The sequence below is a fragment of the Castor canadensis genome, chromosome 18, assembly GCF_047511655.1.
Source record: "Castor canadensis chromosome 18, mCasCan1.hap1v2, whole genome shotgun sequence".
NCBI lineage: Eukaryota > Metazoa > Chordata > Mammalia > Rodentia > Castoridae > Castor > Castor canadensis.
In genome coordinates this window covers 41,604,299-41,627,986 of record NC_133403.1, presented here as the reverse complement: position 1 = coordinate 41,627,986, position 23,688 = coordinate 41,604,299, and the positions used below count along the sequence as shown (strand labels likewise).

The following is a 23,688-nucleotide window of genomic DNA, read 5'->3' as shown; positions in this document are numbered from 1 at the left end:
CCTCCCTTCCTTCTCTCTCTTTCTTTTCAGTACTGGGATTTGAACTCAGGGTCTTGTGCTTATGAGGCAGGTGCTCAACCACTTGAGTCATAACACCATCACTTTTTTGCTTTATTTTTCTGACAGGGTCTTGAGTTTTCACCTGGGGCCAATCTAGGACTGTGATTCTCCTACCTATGCTTCCTGCTTAGCTGGGATTACAGATGTGAACCACCATGCCCAGCTTGTTGGTTGAGATGGAGTCTCACTAACTTTATACCCAGGCTGGTCTTGAATCTCATTCTCCCAATCCCTACCTCCTGAGTAGATAAGAGTACAGGCATGCCTGACCTTAAACGCACTGTACTTGCTGAAGAAAGGACTGGCCCATGACTGGCCCTTGGTTAATAACTCCTAAACTGTTAGAGGCCCTGCCTGATGTGGCGTCTTTGTGTACCTGGGGTCACAGGCCACCCCTCATGGCTCATGCTAACACTGGGGCCCATGGCGGATGCCTGGTTTTGTTTGCTGGGGGTCTAGGCCACGCTGTATCAGAGTGACCTCAGGCGGAGGCTGGAGACTAGCGGGGCCGAGCACCGTGCGTGCTGTCACACAGTTGCTGGGAGGGTTCACTGTCACAGACTCCCCTGGCTGGGCACCTGGAGCCTCAGGCCTGGTCTCCAGGTCTCCGCCCTCTACACCTTTTGCCTTTTCTTCTTCCACCCATACCCTTTCTCTGTAACCAACACATCCAGGTTGTGACAGCTTTTCTGGGTTCTGTGAGTCCTTCTAGGCTGCCACTGAATCTAAGGGTGGCCTTGGAAATCCCAACCCAGGCATCCACAGTCCTCACCCCACGACGATGCCCCACCCCAGCAACCCTGTCTCATGAGGGCGCATCTGAGGTCTGTCACCGTGCGTACCGTGGCAGGGAGTCTGTCTGAGAGCTCCTGGTCCACCTCCTCATCCTCCATGCCGGCTAGGGACAGTGTGAAGGAATTGCTTTTCACCTGAAAAGTCTTTGCTGCAAAACACAATTCCATGAGCAAGAGGAACTCATCAGAAAGCTCGGGCCAGCCTGCCTGCCTTCCTACCACAGCACCTCCATCCATCGCTCATGTTGTACAGAAGAAGCCCATTGTGCACCATTATCGGGGATAGGTGTGTGGCATTCATCTGAACTGTTACACTGGGTGCAGTGACTCATGTCTGTAATCCCAGCTACTCTGGACATCAGGAGGATCACTGTTTGAGGCCAGGCCAGGACAAAAGTTCTTGGGACCCCCCCCCCACCTCTCCCAATAAAAACTGGGTGTTCTGGTGCACTCCTGTCAACCCAGCTAACTCGGGAAGCTAAACAGGAGGATCGAGGTCCAAGCCAGCCCAGGCATAAACATGAGACCCTCTCCCAAAACAAAAGGAGCTGGGGCTGGTGGAGTGGCTCAAGTGGACAGTACCTGCCTACCAAGCTCAAGGCCCTGAGTTCAAACCCCAGTGCCACAAAAATAAAAAATAAACAAACAGAATGGCCTTTACGTTTAAACTTGTGCTCCCCTCCCTGCAGTCTTTGCTACTTAACTTGAGGGGATTACATTTTTGGTTAAAAGGAACTAGCAGAGCTCTCCGTACGGGCTTGGGTCCCCCACACTCAGTGTGTAAAGTGGGGTCTCCTCCCCAGCTCTGCTTCTGGCAGGGCAGATGAAGCGTGGCTGAGTGGGGGTGCGGAGGCCGTTTGGCTCTGCAGACAGTTTGCTGGTCCACAGCTGGATCTCAGATATTTGGGGTGCATCACACAGCTGCCGGGCTGCCCAGGTGGTGTATTTTAGGGTATTCGGCGATTTCTCTGGACTCTATCCACTGGATGTCAGTAGCAGTCACCCCACACACACACACTTTTAACAACCAAGATCATCTCAGGACATTGTCCAGAGTCCTCTTAGCGGGAGCAAAATCACCCTCAGTCAAAAACCCACTGCTGAGGGCTGATGGAGTGGCTCAGGTGGTGGACTGCCCGCCTAGCATGCAAGAGGCCCTGAGTTCAAACTCCACTACTGCCAAAAAAAAAAGAAAAAAGAAAAACCACCACTCCACTCTCAACAAGTGGTCAAAAGTCACACTGCCACTTCAAGAGAAGCCTGTCACAGCCTGTCAAGGGTCAGGGGGCCCCCTCAGTACTCATGGCACTGTCTCCAAATGCAGACTCCAGCCTACAAATCCCTGCAGCTGCAGTTTGCAGTGGGGTGCAGGGTGGGGGGCACACAGCCCTCCAAGACAGAGTTGTGCATCCTTCATGAGGCCAGCAGAGGCTCTACGGTGTAAGAATGCGTGTTTTACAGTGTGTGCCATCCTGGGGTGAATTGAATGTCCCCAACCTCCTGTCCACAAAGCATGGGACAGGGGGATCCAGGTACCCAGGGGAGGACACAGGAAAGGTGGAGCTGAGAGTAGCCACAAGCCAAGGAATGTTGAGGGACACTGATGGCCCCAGAAGCTGCAGCAGGCCGGAAGGACCCTCACCTGGAGCCTTCAACGGTTGTGCTGCGATTAACTTTGGACTTGGGCCTCCAGTACATGGACAGGATGAATGTCATTCTGTTGAGCCATACAGTCTGTAGTTACTTGTGACATGGCCACAGGACCCTCATCCACCTATCTATTGACAACTCTACAGTTTCTGTGTATAGAAATAGTCCTGAGTTGGCCTCAAACCACCCTCCCAGGTGAGAGTCTTCTTGAGTCTGTCCCCTGCCACACAGTGCCCTCCTGATACCGCACCTGACGCTTTATCTGTGACATCTATGTTTTGATAATCATTCTCTTCTTCTTCATTCTCCTCTTCAGACAGGACAGATGCTTCGTTGTCTTGGTTGTCACATAAATGGAAAAAAAATATAAAATGTCATTTTCACCACGTGATACCTGGCACCTTTGCTTTCAGAGGCCAAAGGGTTGAGATGCAGCCCCAAGGGATCTGTGGGTGCTCCAGGCCTGAGGCCAGCTTCTGCAGACAGCAGGTTCTGCTGATTCTGTCAAGACACGAAGGACACAGAACCACCAGTGATCACCAACCCAGAGCGAGCACAAATGACCAACAAGGATGAAAGAAGCTCACAGTTGCCCAATATTACCAATGTACTGGGCCGTGTGTACATTTAAAAATGGCAGTAACTGGAGCCAGATGCCATGGTCACTCCCGTAATCCCAGCACTACAGAGGCTGAGGCAGGAGGATCACAAGTTCAAGGCCAGCCTGAGCTACATTGTGAGATCTATGTCAAAAACAAAACATGGGGCCAGACACAGTGGCTCAGGCCAGTAATCCTAGCTACTTGTGGGGGGAGGGGCGGGGGGGCTGAGATCAAGAGGATCGTGGTTTGAAGCCAACATAGGCAAAAAAGTTCTAGGGACCCCATCTCAACCAATAGCTGGGGGTGGTGGCAGGTGCCTGTCATCCCAGCTACTCAGAGAAGCGCAAATAGAACGAATGAGGTCCAGGCTGGATCCTAGCTCAAAAGTAACCAATGCAAAAAGGGCTAGCAGAGTGGCTCAAGTGGTAGAGCACTTGCCTAGCAAGCATCAGCCCTGAGTTCAAAATAAATGAATGCACACGGCCAGAAATGTAAATTATATGCTATGTTACCAAGGTTTTCAAAACTGAAGAAGTAATAGAGGCTCAGCTCCATTAGTGATTATGTAAGGGTAAGCTTGCCTACTGGCAAAGACTGTAAGAGCTGTCACTACTGTGGTGTGAACAGGGTGGCTGGGGCTGGGGGCTGAACGCAGTCCAACCCTTCCGAATTTATTTAAAGTAATGCTCAGAGCATGCAGAGGTAGGCAAACACACTGGTATTCTCCATGGAACGAAATGCTCTGAAAAGCTGTGTCCATTAGTCAGGGAGTGGGGACATCAAAGTACCTGAAATCCAGTTATGAGACGCCATTTCAATCAATAAAAGCTGGGCGTGGCTCCACGCACCTCCCATTCCAGATAAGCAGGAGGCCAGAGGTAGGAGGATCATGATCCAGGCCAACCCAGGCAAAAACTCGAGACACTACACGGATAGAAACCACAGCCAAAAAGGACTGGGGGTGCAGCTTAAGTGATAGAGCACCCCCTAGCAAGCACACGGCCTTGACTTCAAATCCTCGTATCACCAATAGCTGGGGCCATGGCTCAAGTGGTAGAGCACTTGCCTAGCAAGTGCAAGACCCTGGATTTACCACCAAATAAAAAAAAAAAAGCTGCAAGACCTAATAGTACTGCCAAGGTAGATCTATAGGTATTGGCAGAAATAATCAGCAAGCTATGCGGAAGGAGGGAGGACAAGTCACAAAATTATACGTGTAGCATGATTTTATTTGTGGTTTTAGATACTCCATGTATAGTCTATGTGTTATTATAATGCACAGCTCATTATACAGAGAGAAAAAGCTACGGGGAGTAGAAAGAAACATACACACACAACAATAGATGACAGGTGGTGGGTGGATGGATGGACAGATAGATGATAGATACCTAGACAGCTGGGTATGTAGACAGACAGATAGATGATAGACAGATGATAGACAGTGGATAGATGGTAGATAGATAGACAGACAGACAGATGGGTGGTAGAGAACAGAAAGGTGTTGGGGACGCTCTGAAGTGAGACTTGAAACCCGCTTCTGACAGGGTAGTACATCCAGCCCAAGGCAGTGTGCTAAGCATGCACTTGTGGACACAGAGCAGCAAACAGCCACCTAGCTATTAACAGGGACACAAAAGAAGCCCAAATAGCATCCATTTTTTAAGGTTTTGGCGTAATTTTTTTTTTTGCTTTGGTTATTTTTGAAATAGAGTTTTGCTCCATCATCTCCTATTTTACACTTTTCACTAGGATGACAGGCGCGCACGATCACACCCAGCTTTTTGGTTGAGATGGGGTCTCACAAACTTTCCCCTACTCTCTACCCCACTTCAAAACATGACCCTCCTGATCTTCACATCCTGAGCAACTAGACCTGAGACACTGCTCCCAGCTGTAATTTTTTTTAATTATAACAAATCTGCTGGGCGCTGGTGGCTGACACCTGTAATCCTAATCAGGAGGCGGAGATCAAGAGGATCGCAGTTCCAAGTTCTCAAGCAAGTAGTTCTCAAGATCCTATCTCAAAAAACCTATCACAAAAAAGTGCTGGTGGAGTGACTTAAGGTAAAAGCCCTGAGTTCGAATCCCAGTACCAAAAAAAAAAGTATACCAAATCAAGGTTACAAACACTGTGGAACACGTTAAATAGAACCTCTGTTATCTGCAATTTTCACTTGATGATAACGAAATTGCCCACTCTGAAGGTCCTGGGGTAAGGTAATGTTCAGGACCAAAGTTCTGCCTGGGTGGAGAAATACACAACTGGAATGTTAGACTCTAAAACATTAGTGTGGACTGGCGGAGGGGCTCAAGTGGTAGAGGGCCTAACTAGCAAGTGTGAGGCCCTGAGTTCAAACCCTAGTGCCTCCGCATTAAAAAAAAAAAAAAAAAAAAGAACACCAAAACATTATTGCGTGGTCATCTCTCTGGTGCCACAGATAACTTGTTATTGCTGTTTATTTGTGACTTTGCGTTTCTCTATAATGACTGCATGTATTATTTTGTGCAACCAAATAATACCGATTTAAAATTAATGACAGTCAGATACAGTTGAGCATGACTGTAACTCCAGCATCGAGGAGGCTGAGGTGGGAGGATAAGAGTTCAAGCCCAGCCTGGAGTACAGAGAAAGGCCCTCTCTCAGGAAGGAAGGAAGGTCTGCCTGGCTCTGCACCTCAGTCCCGAGAGGTCCGCAGGTGATCCAGAAATTCTGTGGAGTGGAAGATTAGCCTGGGAGGTGGGTCACACAGCCCTCAGCGGTGCTCACAGTCCTGCACCTCCGGGAGTCCTGTGCCCCCGCGCCTGTCACAGAGGGCTCTGGGCTTGCAGTCACTGACTGGTTCAACAAAACAGAGAAAGCCTACTGCCATTTTTTTAAAACCTGGTTTTGGGAGCACCACCTTCCCCCCATGGCGATGGTAAGTAGCACAGGCCTCTCTGCTGACCTCTGAGAGACCCTGGCACTGTCAGGGAGCGAGGATGACACCGGTCCCTCCCTGGGCCATGGCCTCTGGAAACTTTGCTCCTTTGGATGTCAGCCCACCCAACCTCACAGGCTTAAGGAGTTGAAGGAAGCATTTGAACCACACCTGTGCACAGTAAGGGCTAAATAAGCGCTGGTGAGGTTTTTCATTCCAGGTTTGCCCTTCCACAAGGGCAGGCAGGGGCGGCTGTGACCATCGGGGCCACTCAGCCTGCACACAGTGGGCGCCGCGGGTGCTCACCGATCTCCACCTCCACCTCCTCGGGCACCAGGACGCGGTGGAAGAAGAGCGTGGCGGCGCCCTCCTCTTCCGTCCGGTGGTTGAGGAAGTGCAGGATGAGGTCCTCGGCCTCGGCGTCATCGCGGTTCAGCATGTCCTCGAAGAGGTAGGGGTCAGTGATGCCGAAGGCCGCATAGACGCGGTCGCGCATCCACAGCACCCGCAGGTCGTCCATGGCGCGGGAACTGGACCCGGAGCCGGCGGGCGTCCGTAGCAACGGCGCCCTTAACAACAGGCGTCCGGGCAGCTGCGCCGGCGCCAGGGCCGCCCCGCCCCGCGCCCTGTCCTGTCCTGCCCGGTACTGGACCGCGAGCCAGTGTCCCGCGAGGCCAGAGGCGGCCGGGGACAGAGCGTCCTTCCCGGGTCGCACGGATCAGGAAGGCGCCGCAGGGTCCCCGGCTGACCACGTGCCGAGCCTCAAGAAAGCAAAGCAGCACAGCACGCCTTAGAAACACACAGGGTTTATTTGTCATTAGCGAAAGGAGGCGACACTGAAGGGACATCCCGCCGCCCCTCCCGGGCCCGCGCCCACGTCCCAGGAACACATGCGATGCTCGGCTCAGTGTCCCGCCTGTAGGCCGGCGTTACTCCAAACCGCCCGAGTCCCACTTTGGGTTTGGCGGTACTGGGATTTGATCTCGGGGCCTTGCACTCCCCGCAGGCCTCCCCCGCGAGCCCCACCTCCCGCCCTCCATCTTTAACGAAGATGTACTAAGGCCTAAGAGCGGCCATGTGGCTGGAAGACAATCCCGCCTTTGGTAGAGATGTACGGGTTTTCAATGCAGGCTGCAGAAGTGTTGTTTCCCAAAATGGGCCAAGCCCTAAAACTTCATTCAGCTATAGAGCATATTGAACACGAGCGCAGAGCATGCCATAAAATACCATTCCAAGCCAAGTGCCTGGTGCAAATCTAAGCTACTAGGGAGACTGAGGCAGGAGGATGGAAAGTTGTAGGTCAGGCTGGCAACATATAAACACCACATCTCAAAAATAGCATCCAGAAGTAAAGATAGCCAGTACTCAGTGAAAGGCGCCTGTTCACAGCGTCCAGAGGCCACAGGCTTACAGCACACTGCTCTCAGCAGCCTCCCACCCTGGCAGCAACTTCACTGAAGAGTCCCCTGGATCTTTATTTCAGGACTCCGTTAAAACACAGCAGTAAATATTAAAAATGACTGTCACCACACGTATCTTAAGAAAATAATCACTCAGCACCATGAAGACAGCTACCAGTTCTCTGGATATCTGCAAGGGAATAAATGTCCCTAAAAATTATATGCACAGGGAGGAGGGGTGTGTCCAAACAACGTATACACATGTAAGTAAATGTAAAAATGATAAAAGAAAAAAAACTGTATGCACAGCAGACACTGGGGCCATCACTTAATAAAAGAAACTTCCCCTGGTATCAGACACCATTATTAACTGGCTTCCAGAGGGCTCTTTTCACAGAAGTCATTTCTCCATAATTACATTGGGCATAACATAATATAGACCTCAGTATTAAAAGGGGACTCTTCACTCGTCATTCTGTACCCTAGTAAGTTCATCAGAACTGGCCAGTACCCCCATGACAATTACCACTGGGCTCAATAGAAGGTTCCAGCAGATACTGCTGTCTCCTTTGCTCTCCAGGTACAGGGCACTGAACTCCTTGGCTTCCTAGACACACATTAGTTACCCTGGTTTTTAACCACAGATCCTGGGAGTATGGGAACACAATGACAGTTCATGGGGACACTGAGCACGGTGAGAAGTGAGTCTGAAATCCGCACATCCTATCAACAGGAGGAAGTCCAATATGGCCCTTTCTGGGGTAACTTAACTCCAGAGCAGAGTCACTTTATGCTGGGGAATTAAACGTGAAGGACATAAAGCAGCAAGTCCAAACTTGGCCTTTGGGTGGCAGACTCACGGCTATGTGACCTTCAGGTTATGCTCCTCAGCAAACAGGCCTCAGAATGACCTGGAAAGGTAGGCTTCCACTAGTGTTTCCTGACCCCGCTGTAATGAAAGGGCCCCACTCTCCCCTCAACAAGTGGAGGGGCACAGGGACAGCAGGTCTTTTCATTAGTGTGTTACTCAAAGTTGTAAAATCATGAAAATGTCAGATTTCTTTTTGAAAATAATCATCTAAAATCACTTCAAGTAGAATGTGCAAAATGAACACAATTTACAGGGTATGGAGTAGATCAAAATATTCCCAGGACTGACTCAAATTCATACAAAGCTAACTAGATGTCAACTGAATAGGTGAATTTAAATTCAAGATTACAAATTTATGGCTTAACAAGAATTAGTTTGTGACTGATCTGACTAGTGTTGGAAAGTTTAAATTAATTCTAACTACTTTTATCAGACCTTTATTTAGAATTAGTCTGAAAGTAAAAAATTATACTGTTTTCAAGGACAAGTCTAATCTTTTCATGGTAAAATATCTGAATTTATATTTTGCTACAAAAATATACAGATAAAACTTTTTACCTTTGTCTCACTCAGTATAAATGGTGCTGGTACAGAAGCATCAGTCAAGCTAGCTGCTGAGCTCAACCTGTGCCCACGTCACAGCTTCTCCAGTACGCTGGGCGTTAAGGCTCAGGATAGTTTATCTTCTAAATGTATAATTAGCATAAGTTTGATGTAAGGATAACAGTGGGATAACCATTTCTCATGTGTTCCTTTTTCCCATTTTCCCCACTTACTAAGATAAAAATTGTAGAGATAACCCTCCACAGGTAGTTCTAGATACATACAATAATTTGCATATGCTTTTTTTTTCTTTTTTTTTTTTTAAGCTGGGGATTGAACCCAGGCCTGTACATGCTAGGCAAGCACTCCACCATTGAGCTATACCCCCAGCCCTTGTTTTTTTGAGAACAAATCTCGCTGTGTAGCCCAGGCTGACCTTGAACCCTTGATCTTCCTGGCTCAGCCCCCCTAAGTACTGAGATTACAGGTATGTACCACTACACCCAGCTGCATATTCTTAATTAAGGGGAATAAATGTTAATCTTCTGGTTATCTGTCATTAATTTTTTTTAAAAAACTATGCTTAGCTTCAGCTGTTGGAAAGTATTCTCTGACAACTTCAGGTGACAGAATAACTCTTTGTATGTTTTTAATAAAGTTTAAAAGGAATCAAATATCTAAGATCACTTTTAATTAGCCAATCAAAATTGGCTTCTCCCCCAATCCTATATTTGAAAATAACCTGAACATAACATTCGGCATTAACTTATGTTTTTCATAATAAAAACCAAAAGAAATTTATATACTGAAATTGGCAAACTTTACAAAGTATTTAACATATGAGGAAGAGGTACAGCTTACAGAATTATTTGGCTATATCATAAGGCAATCAATGAAGGTGGGATCTTCCCTATCATAAATGTGACATGGATAAAATTCTATAACATAATTCTCCATAAATCTGAAAGCCTGTTGGTTACAACAATCTGATCATGCCAGGTCATCGTCATTACTGAACTTGGATGAAAGCAGACTGAATGAGAAAGGAATGAATTTGGTGCCTGCACCAGCATAGAATTTGTTCTGAAATTCTACCCTACAAAAAAAAAAAAAAAGAATGTGTGTTAGTGGAAGATTGTGAAATTTAATTCTTACTTTCTTTTTTTTTTTTCTTTTATTATTCATATGTGCATACAAGGCTTGGGTCATTTCTCCCCCCTGCCCCCACCCCCTCCCTTACCACCCACTCCGCCCCCTCCCTCTCCCCCCCCACCCCCTCAGTACCCAGCAGAAACTATTTTGCCCTTATTTCTAATTTTGTTGTAGAGAGAGTACAAGCAATAATAGGAAGGAACAAGGGTTTTTGCTGGTTGAGATAAGGATAGCTATACAGGGCATTGACTCACATTGATTTCCTGTGCGTGTGTGTAATTCTTACTTTCTTAAAACAACAATTGTAAGTTAAAGCAAAAGTTCCTGTGATAAAATTGCTTCTTTCCTTTTGTGCTCCTGACACAAGTGTTTTTACTTAGATAGAGGCCCCCTCCTCAGCCCCTCCAGTTTCCTGGTATGTGACAGAAAGGCTAATGTATCCCAGCACCTGTCACACTACGAAACACACAGCAGGACTGGGCACAATAACAGCACTCTCTCTCTCCACTTAGGTAACTGAATGCACTGGATATACAAACTGTAAAACATTAAGAAATACCTAAAAGCTAATTTACAATAAAACAAAGCAATCTGCCAGACCCAAAAGAACATACACAATTGTTTTACAAGCATAAGCTTGCTTCTACTTGTCAAGTGTAAAACTGGTTTGATTTCTAAACTTAACTCAGAGGACCTGAACACAGATGCCAATGTTGGGAAAGAAAACTGGCCCGCGCTGAGCATCAGATTTGGATTTGGGGGGGAGGGGGAGTAATATATTTGGAGAGGATTTTATGTTTTCAAATAACAATTCCAAGGATACATTTGCAACTCACCAGTGGAGGCGTATGGCATGAAGGAATGCAGAAAGGCCTTCCATGATCAAAAGGATAAAAATGGTCAAAACGGCAAAGAGCGCCATGACAGGGAGCAGCAACAGAACCCCGTAGGTGGAGTCCACACGAAGGCCCACCCGCATCAGCATGGCCCACAGCACGTCAGACAGCTCTGAAAGAGTTTGTTTGGAGAGTGCACTTTTCATCAAGATACTGAACACCACCTTGCTTGTAACCGTTGGTTACAAATGTATAAGCACATGACAAAAACAGTAAATTTATTTTTAAAAGATTAGCAGCATGGAGTATTAATGTGTTCTTCGTTGCCAAAAAAAAAAAAACAAAAAACTTAACAGCCCAACAGCACAGTGCCTGGCAGCTTCCACTCTGTGACTTGGCAGGCTGGGCACCAAATATGGGGCAGTGTCTAATACTTGGAAATCATCATGTTTTCTAGTCTGGATCAGTGTCCAACACTGCAGCCTCTGCACCCCCACTGTCTTTTTGTTGTTTGGATTCAGGACCTCATACGTGCTGGGCAGGTGCTTTACCTCCGGAGCCATGACTCAGCCTCACTCTTCACGGTCTGGACCTGTCTCAGCTCCCTCTGGGCTTCTGTCCTCATCACCTATGTTCCTCTGCTGCACTCTCACCTTTCTGTCACCAGTCCCCTTTCCGACCATGCACTTTTGCCAATGTCCCATGGGTTTGCCACTTGACGGGGAGGCAGCATGACTATGTGCTTTGCTGTCTGTGCCTAAACTGAACAGCACAGTGACCATGGCTCCAGGCTTCGGAAGAAGAGATAGACACTTCTGATCACAAAGCGCAAAGCACATGGGTGCAGTGTGGACTAAAGAGCTGGTGGCTAAGCGTGCACTTCTCATGTGTGTGCACAGCAGGTGAGCCACAGGGGCTGAAGTCTGAGCCAGGGTGGGGGTAAGTGTGCAAACAAAGCTTGCTCAGCATCAGAACCATGGAAGCAGGGGGTGGCCTATAGTGAACACTGTAGGCCAGTGTTGCTTTAGGACTTACTTGAAACAACTAACTATGCTCAGTAAGGTAGGACTGAATGAAACAACAGCAAGGACAAAACCCATGACAGCAGTGACACAGTGGAAGGGTCCACATCAAAGTCCCAGAGCCCCGTGTCTCCACAGTGGTTCACAGCACGCCTAGGCCAAGGGGCAAGGTACCCATAGGTTCTGTAGCTCACAGACTATCTGAAGCTTCTCAACCCCCACAGCCCAGCAGCTGTCTGGCTTAGCACGGAGGTCAGGGGCCACAAGGCAAGTGGCACTTACGCGCGTGCGCCAGGCTGAGTGCCCAGAGCCTCAGGTAGGACGCGGTGTTGGAGATGCAGCCAAGGCAGTACTCGATGGAGTGGATCACCTGTGTCATCAGTATCTCCCCAAAGTTGAACTGCGAGAGACCGCAGGGAAGTGTCAGATGCCACATCACATGCCTGCCCCACAGTGAAGGCCCCGTGGCACCGCCATGAAGGCTGACCACGAGCTGGGAGTGCCATGGAAGGTGAGGACAGAGCTGGGATCTGAGTCCTGCTGGCAGCTCTCCGCTGACCAGCTCATGAGCACGGGCTCACGTTCCCATCTCCCAACCCCATCACCCCACCCAAGCCTCCACTCCTCCTGTGTAAATGGTGAATGCCATAATGGTCACAGCCTTGGAGAGCTGGGTGAGATCCTGAGTCAGCCTCACGAACATCTGATGCAAGGCAGACCTCATCCGCCACCGGCATAGAAGGCACCACTGTGTGCCGTGCAGAGAAAGGAGCATTTAAACAGAAGCTGAGGGAAAGGTTACCTCTTCAGACATCACTTCTCTACAGCTGTCCTCCGCTTGATTGCGGCCCTCTTCTATGTCCTGGTTTCCCAGCAGAGAAACTTCCTCCTCACTGTCTTTCCTTACCAGCGTGTAACCACTCTAGCAAGCAAAAGAACAGAGTTGATGTCTTTAACACTTCCAGGTTATGTCAGTCTGGAAGCTACCATTTTTCTTAGCCATTCAGCTTTGTAACTAAACAAGTTCTCCAAAAGCAAATAAGCATTCACGAAAGTGAGGGCAGCTATTATCAGAGAGAGAACAAGTGTTGGTAAGGAGGTGAAGAAGTCAGAATCCACAAGCATTGCTGGGAGGATGTAAAATGGTGCAGTTGTTGTAGAAAAAGTATGCTGGTCCTCAAAATAAACACAGAATTACTAGACAATTCAGCACTTCCACTTCTAGGCATATACCCAGAAGAACTGAAAATAGACATCAAAGACTTTTTTTGTTTTTTGGCGGGACTGGGCTTTGAACTCAGGGCTTTGTGCTTACAAAGCAGGAGATCTACTTCTTGAGCCACAAACCCAGTCCATTTTGCTCTGGTTATTTTGGAGATGAGCTCTCATGAACTATTTGCCTGGGCTGACCTTCAACTGCAATCCTCCCAATCTCAGCCTCACAAGTAGCCAGTGCCGGCTTCAAAGAGACATAGCAGCTCATTCACAACAGTCAAAAGGTGGAAATAACACATGAATAAACACAATGTGGTATATCCACATAGAATATTATACAGCCTTAAAAGGGAAATGCTATAGCCCAGGTGAGGCTTAAAGATATCACACTAAGTCAAAGAGGCCAAACACAAAAGGACAAATACATGAACTGAGTAGTCAAATCCACAGAGATAGACAACAGATCGTGCAGGGGAATGTGGAGGCTAGTGTTTAAGAGGAATAGAGCCTGAATTTTGCAAATGAAAAATTTCTGGAGATGGATGGTAATGATGGCAACATGACATTGTAAATGTACTTAGTATCACCAAACCACATACTTAAAATGGTAAATTCTACATTATGTATATTTTGCCAAAACTTTTTTCAGAAAAAGTGAGAAGATACACAGAAAATAACCTCAATGCATGGCAGCTGGTTACAGTTGGAATAAAGAACACCATATTCTTCATTTTCCACATTTTCTACAATCACTGTGCTGAGGACTAGGACTCCCGCCCTGCCGCAGGCCCTGGGGACAGGAGCACACTCACCCGGTTGAGTCCCAGGCAGCTGCGCCCGTTGTGCAGCCACAGCAGGAACAGCGGCTTTCCCAAGAAGAGGACAGGCACTGACAGCACCGTGACCACCAGCAGCACTCTCTGCACATGCGTCTGTTGGTGCACAAGGGGGACCCATGAATACCCAGCAGGCAGAACAGGACACACAACTCCTCACAAGGGACAGGAAACAGTTTGCCAAGGGATCTCTTCAGTCCTTTCCGAAATTCAGAGCAGAACACTCAAACCCACGAGAAACATGAATTATACAAGGTGACAGAATTCCATTTAGAGTGACTTTCAAGCCTGGCCCCCGTGGCTCACGCCTGGAATCCCAGCTACTCAGGAGGCAGAAATCAGGAGGATCTTGGCTTGAAGCCAGCCTCGATAAATAGTTCACAAGACCCTATCTTGAAAAAAACCCTCACAGGAAAAAAAAGGCGGGGGGAGGCTGATGAAGGGGTTCCAGGTGTAGGCCGAGTTCAAGCCCCAATCTGAAAAAAAAAAAAAAAATTAACTTTCTGACAATGGGACAACAGAAACTCAATACTCTCCATGTGTGGCTACCTGAGGAATGTGAGGGATACCAAGTGGATTTACTTGTACAGGTGGAAAAGAAGTGAAACCACCTTCAGAACAGAACCAATACTGGCTTAGAGAAAATGCCGATGTGCAGATAGTTCACACAACTTCAAGGACAAAACAGGCTGGGGTGCAGCTCAGCCACACAGCACCTGCTCAGCACGTGCAAGGCTCCACAGCAAGTGTGGCTTTCAGGATGCAGAGGAGGACATGCAAATGAACAAGCCATGTGCTGCCCTCTGCTTATTGCCCTCTAGGCCAGACTTTGTGTTAAAAACAGGTTCCCAGGGTCACCTATGCTACCTGTGTGTGAGGTTGTATTGTCTTCACACCATCAACACAATTCACCCCTTGAAACACCAAAAGAAGCAAAAGTCACCTTGGAAGTCCTGGGCTATGGAGTCAGGCGGACCTGGGTTCAAAGTCTGGTCCTGCCAGTCCTAGGTGACAAGGTCCACTCTTAGCTCCTGACTGTCATTAGTACAATGGCCACCACCCCCGCCTGTGGACTTCTGTGAGAACCAAGAAAGAACAGTAAAGACAGTAGGGCCTCAGGGATACAGCAAGTGCTAGATAAAGCTGGTTCCCCTTCACTGGTCTTCCTGCATCTCCCTGCGTTTATCTGTATCTATGCCATTCTACAAAGCTTCAATGAAATAATGCTAAAATACAATGTTAGACAATCATGGACAAGAGAGATATACACACAAGAAGTGTATATACACACAGGAAGAAGGGCACAGCAGTGCACACTTGTAATCCCAGCACTCATGAGGTGGAAGTAGGAGGATCTAGAGTTGAGGCCAGCCTGAGTTCCACAGTGAGTTAGTGTCTCCACCCCACCCCCCCCAACACAAACAGAAACCCAAAAGATAAAAAAAGAATACAACTATGTGACTTGCACAAAAAGCCCAGGGTTCTGTAAATCATGCTTCCAATCCAGACTGGAACTTTCTAGCAGTAATGGAGTGTGAAAAATAAGCTGTACACTCCATTCAGAGGGCCAAGACTAAGGCATGGCTCTGGAGAAACCCAGGCATTGACAAAGACATCTGAGTTTGATGGTCTGAACTGAGTCCTCTTCTTATTCGCACTTTACAGATGAGGACACTGAGGCACAGAGGTGTTAGGTATCTGATCAAAGTTCTCTCTCGAGGAACAGTGAGCCTCGGGCCCACACTGACGTCACACACCCGTTACAGGGAGGACTGTGGAGGCCTGAGCTGGGCTCATTCCGATAGGGACCAGGCAGCCTTCAGGAACCTTCTGGCAGCACAGTTTCTCCCCACCAGTGTGGTGGGCTGTGGGGTGCAGCATGCACAGCAAGATGCTGACACTCTGGCTGTGGCGATGCCAGAAAGGGTGCCAGGGACAGGGGCAGGTGAGGTCACGCACCTGCCCAGTGTAGAGGCCGTGTGCCTCACCGGTTGGGAAGAGGAACATATTGATGAACTCGATGAGGATGCTGGGGGCCTCCCTGGAAGTGGCGGCCGAGTACACCAGCCACTTATAGACGATCATGAAGAGCAAGTAGCCAAAGATGCACAGCATGAAGAGCAGCTCCGGGACAGAGACCAGGAGGATATTAAACTTCTTCCTGAAGTGCCTGCAGAGGAGAGGGCAGAGCAAGTTCAAGAGTAAGCCACCTGAAATGTCCGTAGCTAAAGTGACCAGGCTGCTTCAAGGTGCCACCTTGTGTCCTGTGATGCCCACGCCAGGGCTGCAGGCCCAGCCTCACAGGAAAGAGAACTAGAAGCAGCCACAGTTTCATCTCCAAACCCCACTCCAATGTTCTCCCTGGCTCCTTAAAGGCAGGCCACAAATTATTACTGAATCTGCTCCAAAGCACTCTGTCATAAAGAAATTGTCATAAAAGTTTTTCAGGCTTCCAATTATGTTAAGACTTAAAGGCATGACATTAAATTATATAAGTCAAGTTTAACAAGGAGAATGAGCAGGTCTGGTTAGGGAAAGAGGACACAATCTATATTTTTAATATGCTAGCTCTACTCAACAAAATAAAAAAAGCTTTCTAATGTATAAAATTAAAAGGAATATGACAAAAGTTACCCTGGAAATAACTATGAATTTACACGTTGGAAGCCTCCCACTTGGATGTAAACTTCCTGAGGGCAAAGCCTTTTCCTGTCCTCCTCACTGCTGAGTCCCTAGAGCCCAGGACAGCACCTGGCATAGTATGTGCCCAATAAATATTTGCTGAATAAATAAATCTTGAGCACAAAACCCTAGAGAAACAGTCACACCGTGCAGTACATCTCCCTCCTGGCTGCCCTCCCCAAGTTGGCACAGTCCATCATTAAGGAGCAAAGTTTAAGAACTGCCAAGCTTGGTTTATAAACAGAGATTGAGAAACACCTGTACTTACAAGTGGTTAAATATTCCCAGAATGACACCAAAAGTCATGTGAATAATTCCTAAAATCACAGACATCTTCATTTTGAAAGAATTTAGGAAAGTGAGGCGATTTGTGGCCAAGTTCCAAATCTAAAAATAAAACAAAAAAGAAATCTTTAACTTCTTCCAACAGGGGAAGCTGCAGAACGTTCCATCTTCCATGGTGAGGCAGCTCTAAAATGACAAAGAAAACAAAAGCCTAACTGGTCTCTTGATGCTTCCCCCTAGGAACCACTGATTTTCTCAAACCAGGGCCACAGACTGTAGAAAAACAATCTGTCCTTATAAAGTTCAAAGCCATCAGACATTAGGGACACACTGCGGTGTGGGCAGAAAGAAAAGCAGAGGGAAGCAGGAGTGCAGAGAACAGGTTCTCTCTGGCCAGGGCACTTTCACAGTCCTGGGGGTTACAACCTTGTGTCCCCACAGGGGACACACAGCGCATGGGTGGTAGCTTTACACAGTCCCTTCAATGTATATGTAACTTAGGACAAAACTGAAAGCAGCAGAGGTGTGAAGAGCTGACGGGGCACAAAGCACAGCACCAGAATGTGGTCCCCTGTGGATCCCTGCTCCAGTTCCCACAGTGACTGCTTCTCTGCTCTGAAAATTAATTCCCATAGTCCCCTTTAGGTGAATTACAAAAAGGGAAACAGGGCCTATTAGGACAGAAAAAAATGATTGTTAAAGCAAAAATAAGATTGTAGAAGGAGATATTTAGGGCCAGGAACTAGAAAAAGAAAGTAGGGCCAGTCAACCTCACTGGTTTAAATACAGCAGTCAGGAAGGAGAGGAAAAGAAGGAGGGGCAGAGAAAAGAAAGCCAGGAAGTGGGGTGGGAGCTACCAAGGTGTAACCCACAGACATTTCCAATGTCTGTGGCTGCTGGTGAAAGCCAAGCTGGTACAGAACCACCTCCTGCAGGGTTGAAATAGAGAACAGCCTGTGTTCACCTGCGTCCTCACAGAGCTCAGACAGGCAGACATGGGCTCCTGGCAAACTTGGTGGAAGTGGAGGCTTTTGGGGAACTGCTTATGTATGTCTGCAGTTTATCTTGGAACCATACAAATGCCATGTCTATTTTTATTTTATTTATTTATAAATAAACTCAGGGTATGTCTTTGTTTTGGGAAAAAAAAAAAAACCAAACAACTCAGGGCCTATACCTTGAGCCACTCCACCAGCCCTATTTTGTGGAGGGGTTTTTCCCAGATGGGGGTCACTAGAACTATTTGCCCAGGGATGGCTTCTAACTGCAATCCTCCTGATCACTGCCTCCTGAGTATCTAGGACTACAGGCATGAGCCACTGACGCCCAGATATTTTTTAAATTAAAGCAAAATGACAACAAAACCATGCCCTCACTTCTCCCTCTCCCCCCAAAAAACACCCACTTGAGCTTTCTTCCTTGGCTCCTTTCTTCAGAAATGTGCCTTTGTTTACAGAAGGGCCACAGTACTACAGAACATGGCACTAAGTGTTCTGGCTGGAGTAGTTACAACACGTTCACATTTCCAATGATGCTGATGCTAACCACACAAGTTCTGCAGAGCCAGAACGAGCAGGCCGTGTCACATCATGCTAGCACTGCAAGAACTCTGATCACAGCCATCAGGCTTACTTTCAGTCAGCACTTTGGAGTGCACATTGCTGTACCACTACACCCGCATTCTCCCAACCCATTGGGCATTGTTTCTAAGATCCTCTCCCAAGATAAGAATCCCAGGACTGGAGGGGTGGCTCAAGTGGCAGAGTGCCTGCCTAACAAGCATGAGGCCCAGCTGAAACCCCAGTACAGCATAAAAAAAAAAAAAAGGAGGATTCTGGTCAGGTATGGTGGTTCATGACTGTAACTCCAGCACTAGGGAGGCTGAGGCAGGAGGACTGTGAGTTGGAGGACAGCCTGGGCTGTACAGTAAGACCCAGCCTCAAAAACAAAACAAAGAGAAAGAGTGAGAAAGACTAGATGGTGTAGGGAACCCCACCATTTGCCTTAGCCTCGTGGGACCTGAGGGGGTGGGGGGCGGCTGGGGGTGCTACGTCTTTATTCCCCTGATACACTGCTCCCCCTTCCCACAACCACACGAAAGCACCACAATGACCTTGGCTCCCTGTGAGCGATCCAGTGCTGGCCATGTATGAAGCCCAACAGTCCCAGCTCCATCAGCAACACCGACTCTCAGGACAAGGAAGGACCAGACTGCCACCAACACCTGGGCAGCCTAGAACACACTGTGACAGTTAAAAGCAACCAGAGAGGAGGGTGCACTCACGGGATCAATCCCGAAAGGATAAGGGCCTCGGAATACTCCGGGAACACTCGGGTTCAACTGCAAAATCTTGCTGTGTCTGACGACGCTGTCACTGAAAGGAAGCAGAGGGAGGAGGTCATTGTGGGGCGGGGGTCTCAGGAAAGCGTTCTTCCTACCTACACTGTCCCTGGGTAACAGGACTTACTTCCAAAGCTCCATCTTCTTGTGACCACCCGGAGTGCGGCCGGAGCTATACATGGCAGACACATTCCACCCGGAGCCAAAGAGGTTCACAGACTTGGAGAAACAGTCGTTGTAGACGAGGCCGGTGTACACTGAGAACAACCCCATGAGCAGGAGGATGTAGCGACCGTGAAAGAACATTCTCAGGACCTGTGAACAGCAACCACAAGGATGGCAATTTACAGCGGGAAAACATGATCGCTCACGCTGGCCTGTCCTCAGCCACTCCCTTCACCCAGTGTAACACACGTCCGTCACCAGACGTGCCAGGCCCGCACCTGTGCAGCACACAGTTATCACCCAGAGCCAGCCCTCTTCAGTCCTGGACTAAGCCCCCAAACACAGAAAAGAAACATGTACCTCCTGTGACTGCTGTAGCCTGGGATGGCTCTCGTTCAACACCAGCAAGAGAGCGAATAAGAACATCACAAAGCCATGTCCAAAGTCCCCAAACATCACAGCAAACAGAAATGGGAAGGTGGTGATGGTGAAGAGGGCTGTAGGAAAAAGGCAGCAAGATTTCTCATGTATAGCAAAGAGAAGGCTGGGTTCACTCTCATACAGCCCTGTGTAGTGATCTTGAGTCTCCAGAGTTCTCAGGATACAACCCTGAGCTTAAACTTAAGGCTTTACTATGCAGGGTAACAAAAAAGTAGCAGCGAGGCTACTTCCCCAAATAGCTCCCGCATTCTCACACTGACATGACTGTAAGGCCCGAGGCACAGGACAACCCACCTGGGTTCACCTCTCGGTAGCTCCCAACGCCATAGGCATCCACGATGTTCTGGAAGCCCTCGGTGAACTTGTTGGTGCGGATCAGGGTTGGCGGGGTTTCTTTGGTGGGGATTGTGTTCATAAACGAAGGCATTGTAGCACCACTCTCTCTCTGTCATACAAAAGAGAAAAACACGACTGTTCAAGAGAAAAGTTAGGAACTTACATTCAACACATCTTGGTCACTGCTCTAGTGACACCCGGAGCATGGTTGCAGTGACATGTCCTTGGAGAGGCCCAGGGACAGTGGGAGTGGAAGGAAGAGGCATGCCTGTTCAGGAGGGCAGCACCTGTGGCCCTCCAGAAGGAAGAGCAGGAACAGAGCTGTGGTGTGGGATGAATGGAGGAGTTGGGGGTGAAGCAGATGAGGTAAAAGGAAACCCAGCGGAAACCCAGCATCACCAACGTAAAACTGAGATTTGGGCTGGGTGTTGTGACCACACCTATAATCTCAGCAGTTGGAAGGGTGAAGCAGGAGGATCTCACAGCCACATAGCAAGACCTTATCTTGGGAAAAAAAAAGAAAAAAAAAAAACCAAAATTTAGACTTTATTTTATTTCTTAGAAATGGTCAAGAAAGAGAAAGTTTGCCAGGTGCTAGAGGCTCACGCCTGTAATCCTAGCTACTTGGGAGACTGAGATCAGGAGGAACACAGTTCAAGGTCAGCTGGGGCAAATAGTGTGAGAGACTCTATCTCCAAAATAACCAGAGCAAAATGAACTGGAGGTGTGGCTCAAACAGTAGAGCACCTGCCTAGCAAGTGTGAAGCCCTGAGTTCAAACCCCACCCCAGTTGCACCAAAAAAAAAAAAGTAATAAAAAAACAAGGAAAACAGATAAAAACTAAAGGCCAACATTAATTGAATTAATATGGCAAAAATCCTATATGCAATTTTTCCCTTCAATGTTTACAATTCTTCCAAAATGCATATTGATTTATAATGAGAAATAGAAGTGAACAGAAATGAGTAAGAAATAACAACCTAACAGGAAATGAGCAAAGGCCATGGCCCATTTACAAAAAGAAGAAACTCAAAAGGCTCTTCAGTGTATGAAAAGGCCTCAGCTTCACTTGTACCAAGAGAAGTGATCGCTGGCAACATCCACCCGAACTGAGCCAGCGGTTCTACTTCAGCAAGTTATCCTACTGGAGGACTCAGACAAATATCGAAGGTCAAGTGCATTCACTGCACTGGTATTCATAAACTGGAAACTACCTGAGTGACCAGGGAACTGGTTAAATAAACCATGGTGTATGCTTACAAGATGATTAGTTCTAAAAAAGGAAGTTTTGCAGTGATAGAACTGTGAAGAGCACACAACCTTTTGTGGAAATAAAGGAGAGAAAAGAGTGTCTAAGCCTATCTGCTTATCACCATGAAGAAACTAGAGGCTAGAACAGAACTGAAACAATAGCTATCTTTGAGTGTTAACAAATGAGACCACAGGTGGGAGGAAATCCCACCTGGCTCCTTTCTCTTTGTACACTTTTACTTCTAATTCACGTGACATTGCTTATTCAAAGGAGCAATTTAAAATGCAGGCGTGGTGTCACACGCCTCTATTCCCAGCACTCAGGGCTGAGGCAAGAGGACAGAGTTCAAGGCCAATTTTGGCTACTGTAGGAAGACTCTGTCTCAAAAACAAAAAGAAAAAGACAGACATGTAATCTCAAGTTACCAAATCTACAACTTCTGTTGAAGCACAGACTTGGTCAGCAGCCAGCCTCTCAGCACTCCATGAGACTCTTTTGTTGCTTTTTGAGACAGGGTCTCGATGTGTAGCACAGGCAGACCTGGAACTCAAGATCCTCCTGCCTCAGCCTCCCAATTGCTGGGACTACAGGAATACACTAACACCCTCCCACCCCCTCCAGTCTTCCCATTTTCTTTTTCTTTTTTTTTTGTGGTGGTACTGGGGTTTGACCTAGGGCTTCACACTTGCTAAGCAGGTACTCTACCACTTGAGCCACACCCCAGCCCTTTTTGCTTTAGTTATTTTTGGATCAGGTCTCACATTTTTGCTGGAGCCTGCCTGGACTGTGATCCTACTATTTACACCTCCCACATAGCTGGGATGCCAGGTGCACCACCATACCTGGCTTGTTGAGATTTGGTTTCACTAACTTTTTGCCTGGGCTGCCCTCTAACTACCTGTGCCTCCAGAGTAGCTGGAATTACAGGAAGGAGCCACTGTGTCTGGTTTTCCCATTTTCTTGAGTGTTCTAAATTTACAAGTCCTGGCCTTCCACTGGGCCCAAGCAGGGTGGGAAGGTGCCTACCGAGCCTTCCTCCAGCGCCTGGCGCAGGCCTGGCAGGTCTGCTTCGGGGCACCAGACCTCGGCGATGAGGCACTTGTTGGTCACGTCGAAGCTGCACATGTTGAGCATGTGGTAAATGGCTTTCATTTTCTTCACCTGGATGGCCCGGCTGTAGACGGACTCCGCAGCTTTGCACAGCACTTGCCGTAAGTAATCCTCAGTCTTGTGAAGCACCTGACAGAGAGCAGAAAAGAGCACACGCAGGCTTTCAGCACCAGGGACATTTTCCAGGATTGCCCATCCGGCACCTGATTTCCTTAGGGGAATTCCTCACCCAACCCAGGATCATTCTAGGGTCCTGCCTGGGGCCGTACTACCAGGAAGGGGCAAAACAGCTCAGCCAATGAGTACGTGAGGTAGACTTCCAAGAACAAGACCCAAGGACACAGGGTAATCGTCACTGTGCGGCATGATGGCGTGGCTGGCCTCTGACAGCACCCAGGCTTACCCATCCTCAAATGGCCCAGCCCCATGACTCCTAGAGCCACTGACTCTCATTTCAGCCCTTCAGCCAAGAAACCCCACTGCTTAAATGAATGTGCTTCTCACCACCTGCCACCAAGCAGGGCAGGTAGAGTGACATGCACCACTTCCATGAGGATCGTTCATCTTCTATGGCCAAGAACCGAAATTCAAAGAATCTTTTGCTTTTTTTTTTTTTTTGGGGGGGGTGGGTACTGGATTGAACCAAGGGCCTCAACACTTGCTAGGCAAGCATTTCACCATTTGAGCTATAACTCCAGCCCAAAGTTGTAAAGTCCTTAGGTTTGTAACAGACTGCTAAATAAAATCTGTGTAAAGAGGAGGGAGAGAAGGAACACTCTAATCTCACAAAGACATCTTGCTTTGTCTACAACCACAATTTTCCATATTACAACTAAAAGCAAATGGATTTGTAAGTGCTGTCCAGCCTCAGGTAAAGGGGTTAGAGCTTCCTTCTGGTTCACTCACAGTGTAAAGATCTTGGATCCGAGTGTTCAGCCCCTCCTGAATCTCCTTCCGCTCCTCAGCAGTGTTCGGATAGGGGTAGATGTGGCAGTGGTAGCTGGAAGACAGAACTGAAGTCTCACCTCCGGCAGGAGAAGATGACCTATCTCCTAACACTAGGACTGGAATCAATACACCACCAGGCACACCCCCTTCCAGAGCAGAACCTGAGAAGCATCTACTGTAGTAAGGCCTTGCACAGACACTCAGCATACAGCTGAATGAATTAAAAGCA

General features: G+C 47.9%; 2 protein-coding genes across 3 annotated transcripts in view; both read right to left on the bottom strand.

Annotated features, from left to right (window-relative positions):
* Dnah10 (dynein axonemal heavy chain 10) overlaps nt 1-6,685 on the bottom strand; it is a 130,037-nt gene extending 123,352 nt beyond the window's left edge. Inside the window, exons 1-3 of the mRNA XM_020161470.2 lie at nt 6,331-6,685; nt 2,755-2,841; nt 903-1,003 (exon numbers count right to left, since the gene is read on the bottom strand). Of these exons, the coding sequence (XP_020017059.2) occupies nt 903-1,003; nt 2,755-2,841; nt 6,331-6,544 (402 nt within the window). The 5' untranslated portion in view covers nt 6,545-6,685. The remainder of the gene's footprint in view (nt 1-902; nt 1,004-2,754; nt 2,842-6,330) is intronic.
* A 2,785-nt stretch (nt 6,686-9,470) lies between these two features.
* The window catches only part of Atp6v0a2 (ATPase H+ transporting V0 subunit a2), a 28,017-nt gene continuing 13,799 nt past the window's right edge, over nt 9,471-23,688 (bottom strand). The window contains exons 8-20 of one of the 2 annotated variants that reach the window (XM_020161472.2): nt 23,418-23,511; nt 22,428-22,640; nt 20,108-20,258; nt 19,733-19,869; nt 19,335-19,522; nt 19,151-19,241; nt 16,850-16,968; nt 15,859-16,069; nt 13,876-13,995; nt 12,651-12,770; nt 12,131-12,248; nt 10,827-10,998; nt 9,471-9,934 (exon numbers count right to left, since the gene is read on the bottom strand). In XM_020161472.2, the coding sequence (XP_020017061.1) occupies nt 9,829-9,934; nt 10,827-10,998; nt 12,131-12,248; nt 12,651-12,770; nt 13,876-13,995; nt 15,859-16,069; nt 16,850-16,968; nt 19,151-19,241; nt 19,335-19,522; nt 19,733-19,869; nt 20,108-20,258; nt 22,428-22,640; nt 23,418-23,511 (1,840 nt within the window). In that variant the 3' untranslated portion in view covers nt 9,471-9,828. Of the gene's footprint in view, nt 9,935-10,826; nt 10,999-12,130; nt 12,249-12,650; nt 12,771-13,875; nt 13,996-14,040; nt 14,376-14,842; nt 14,904-15,858; nt 16,070-16,849; nt 16,969-19,150; nt 19,242-19,334; nt 19,523-19,732; nt 19,870-20,107; nt 20,259-22,427; nt 22,641-23,417; nt 23,512-23,688 lie in introns of those variants that run through there. The other variant, XM_074061115.1, reaches the window with a different exon arrangement.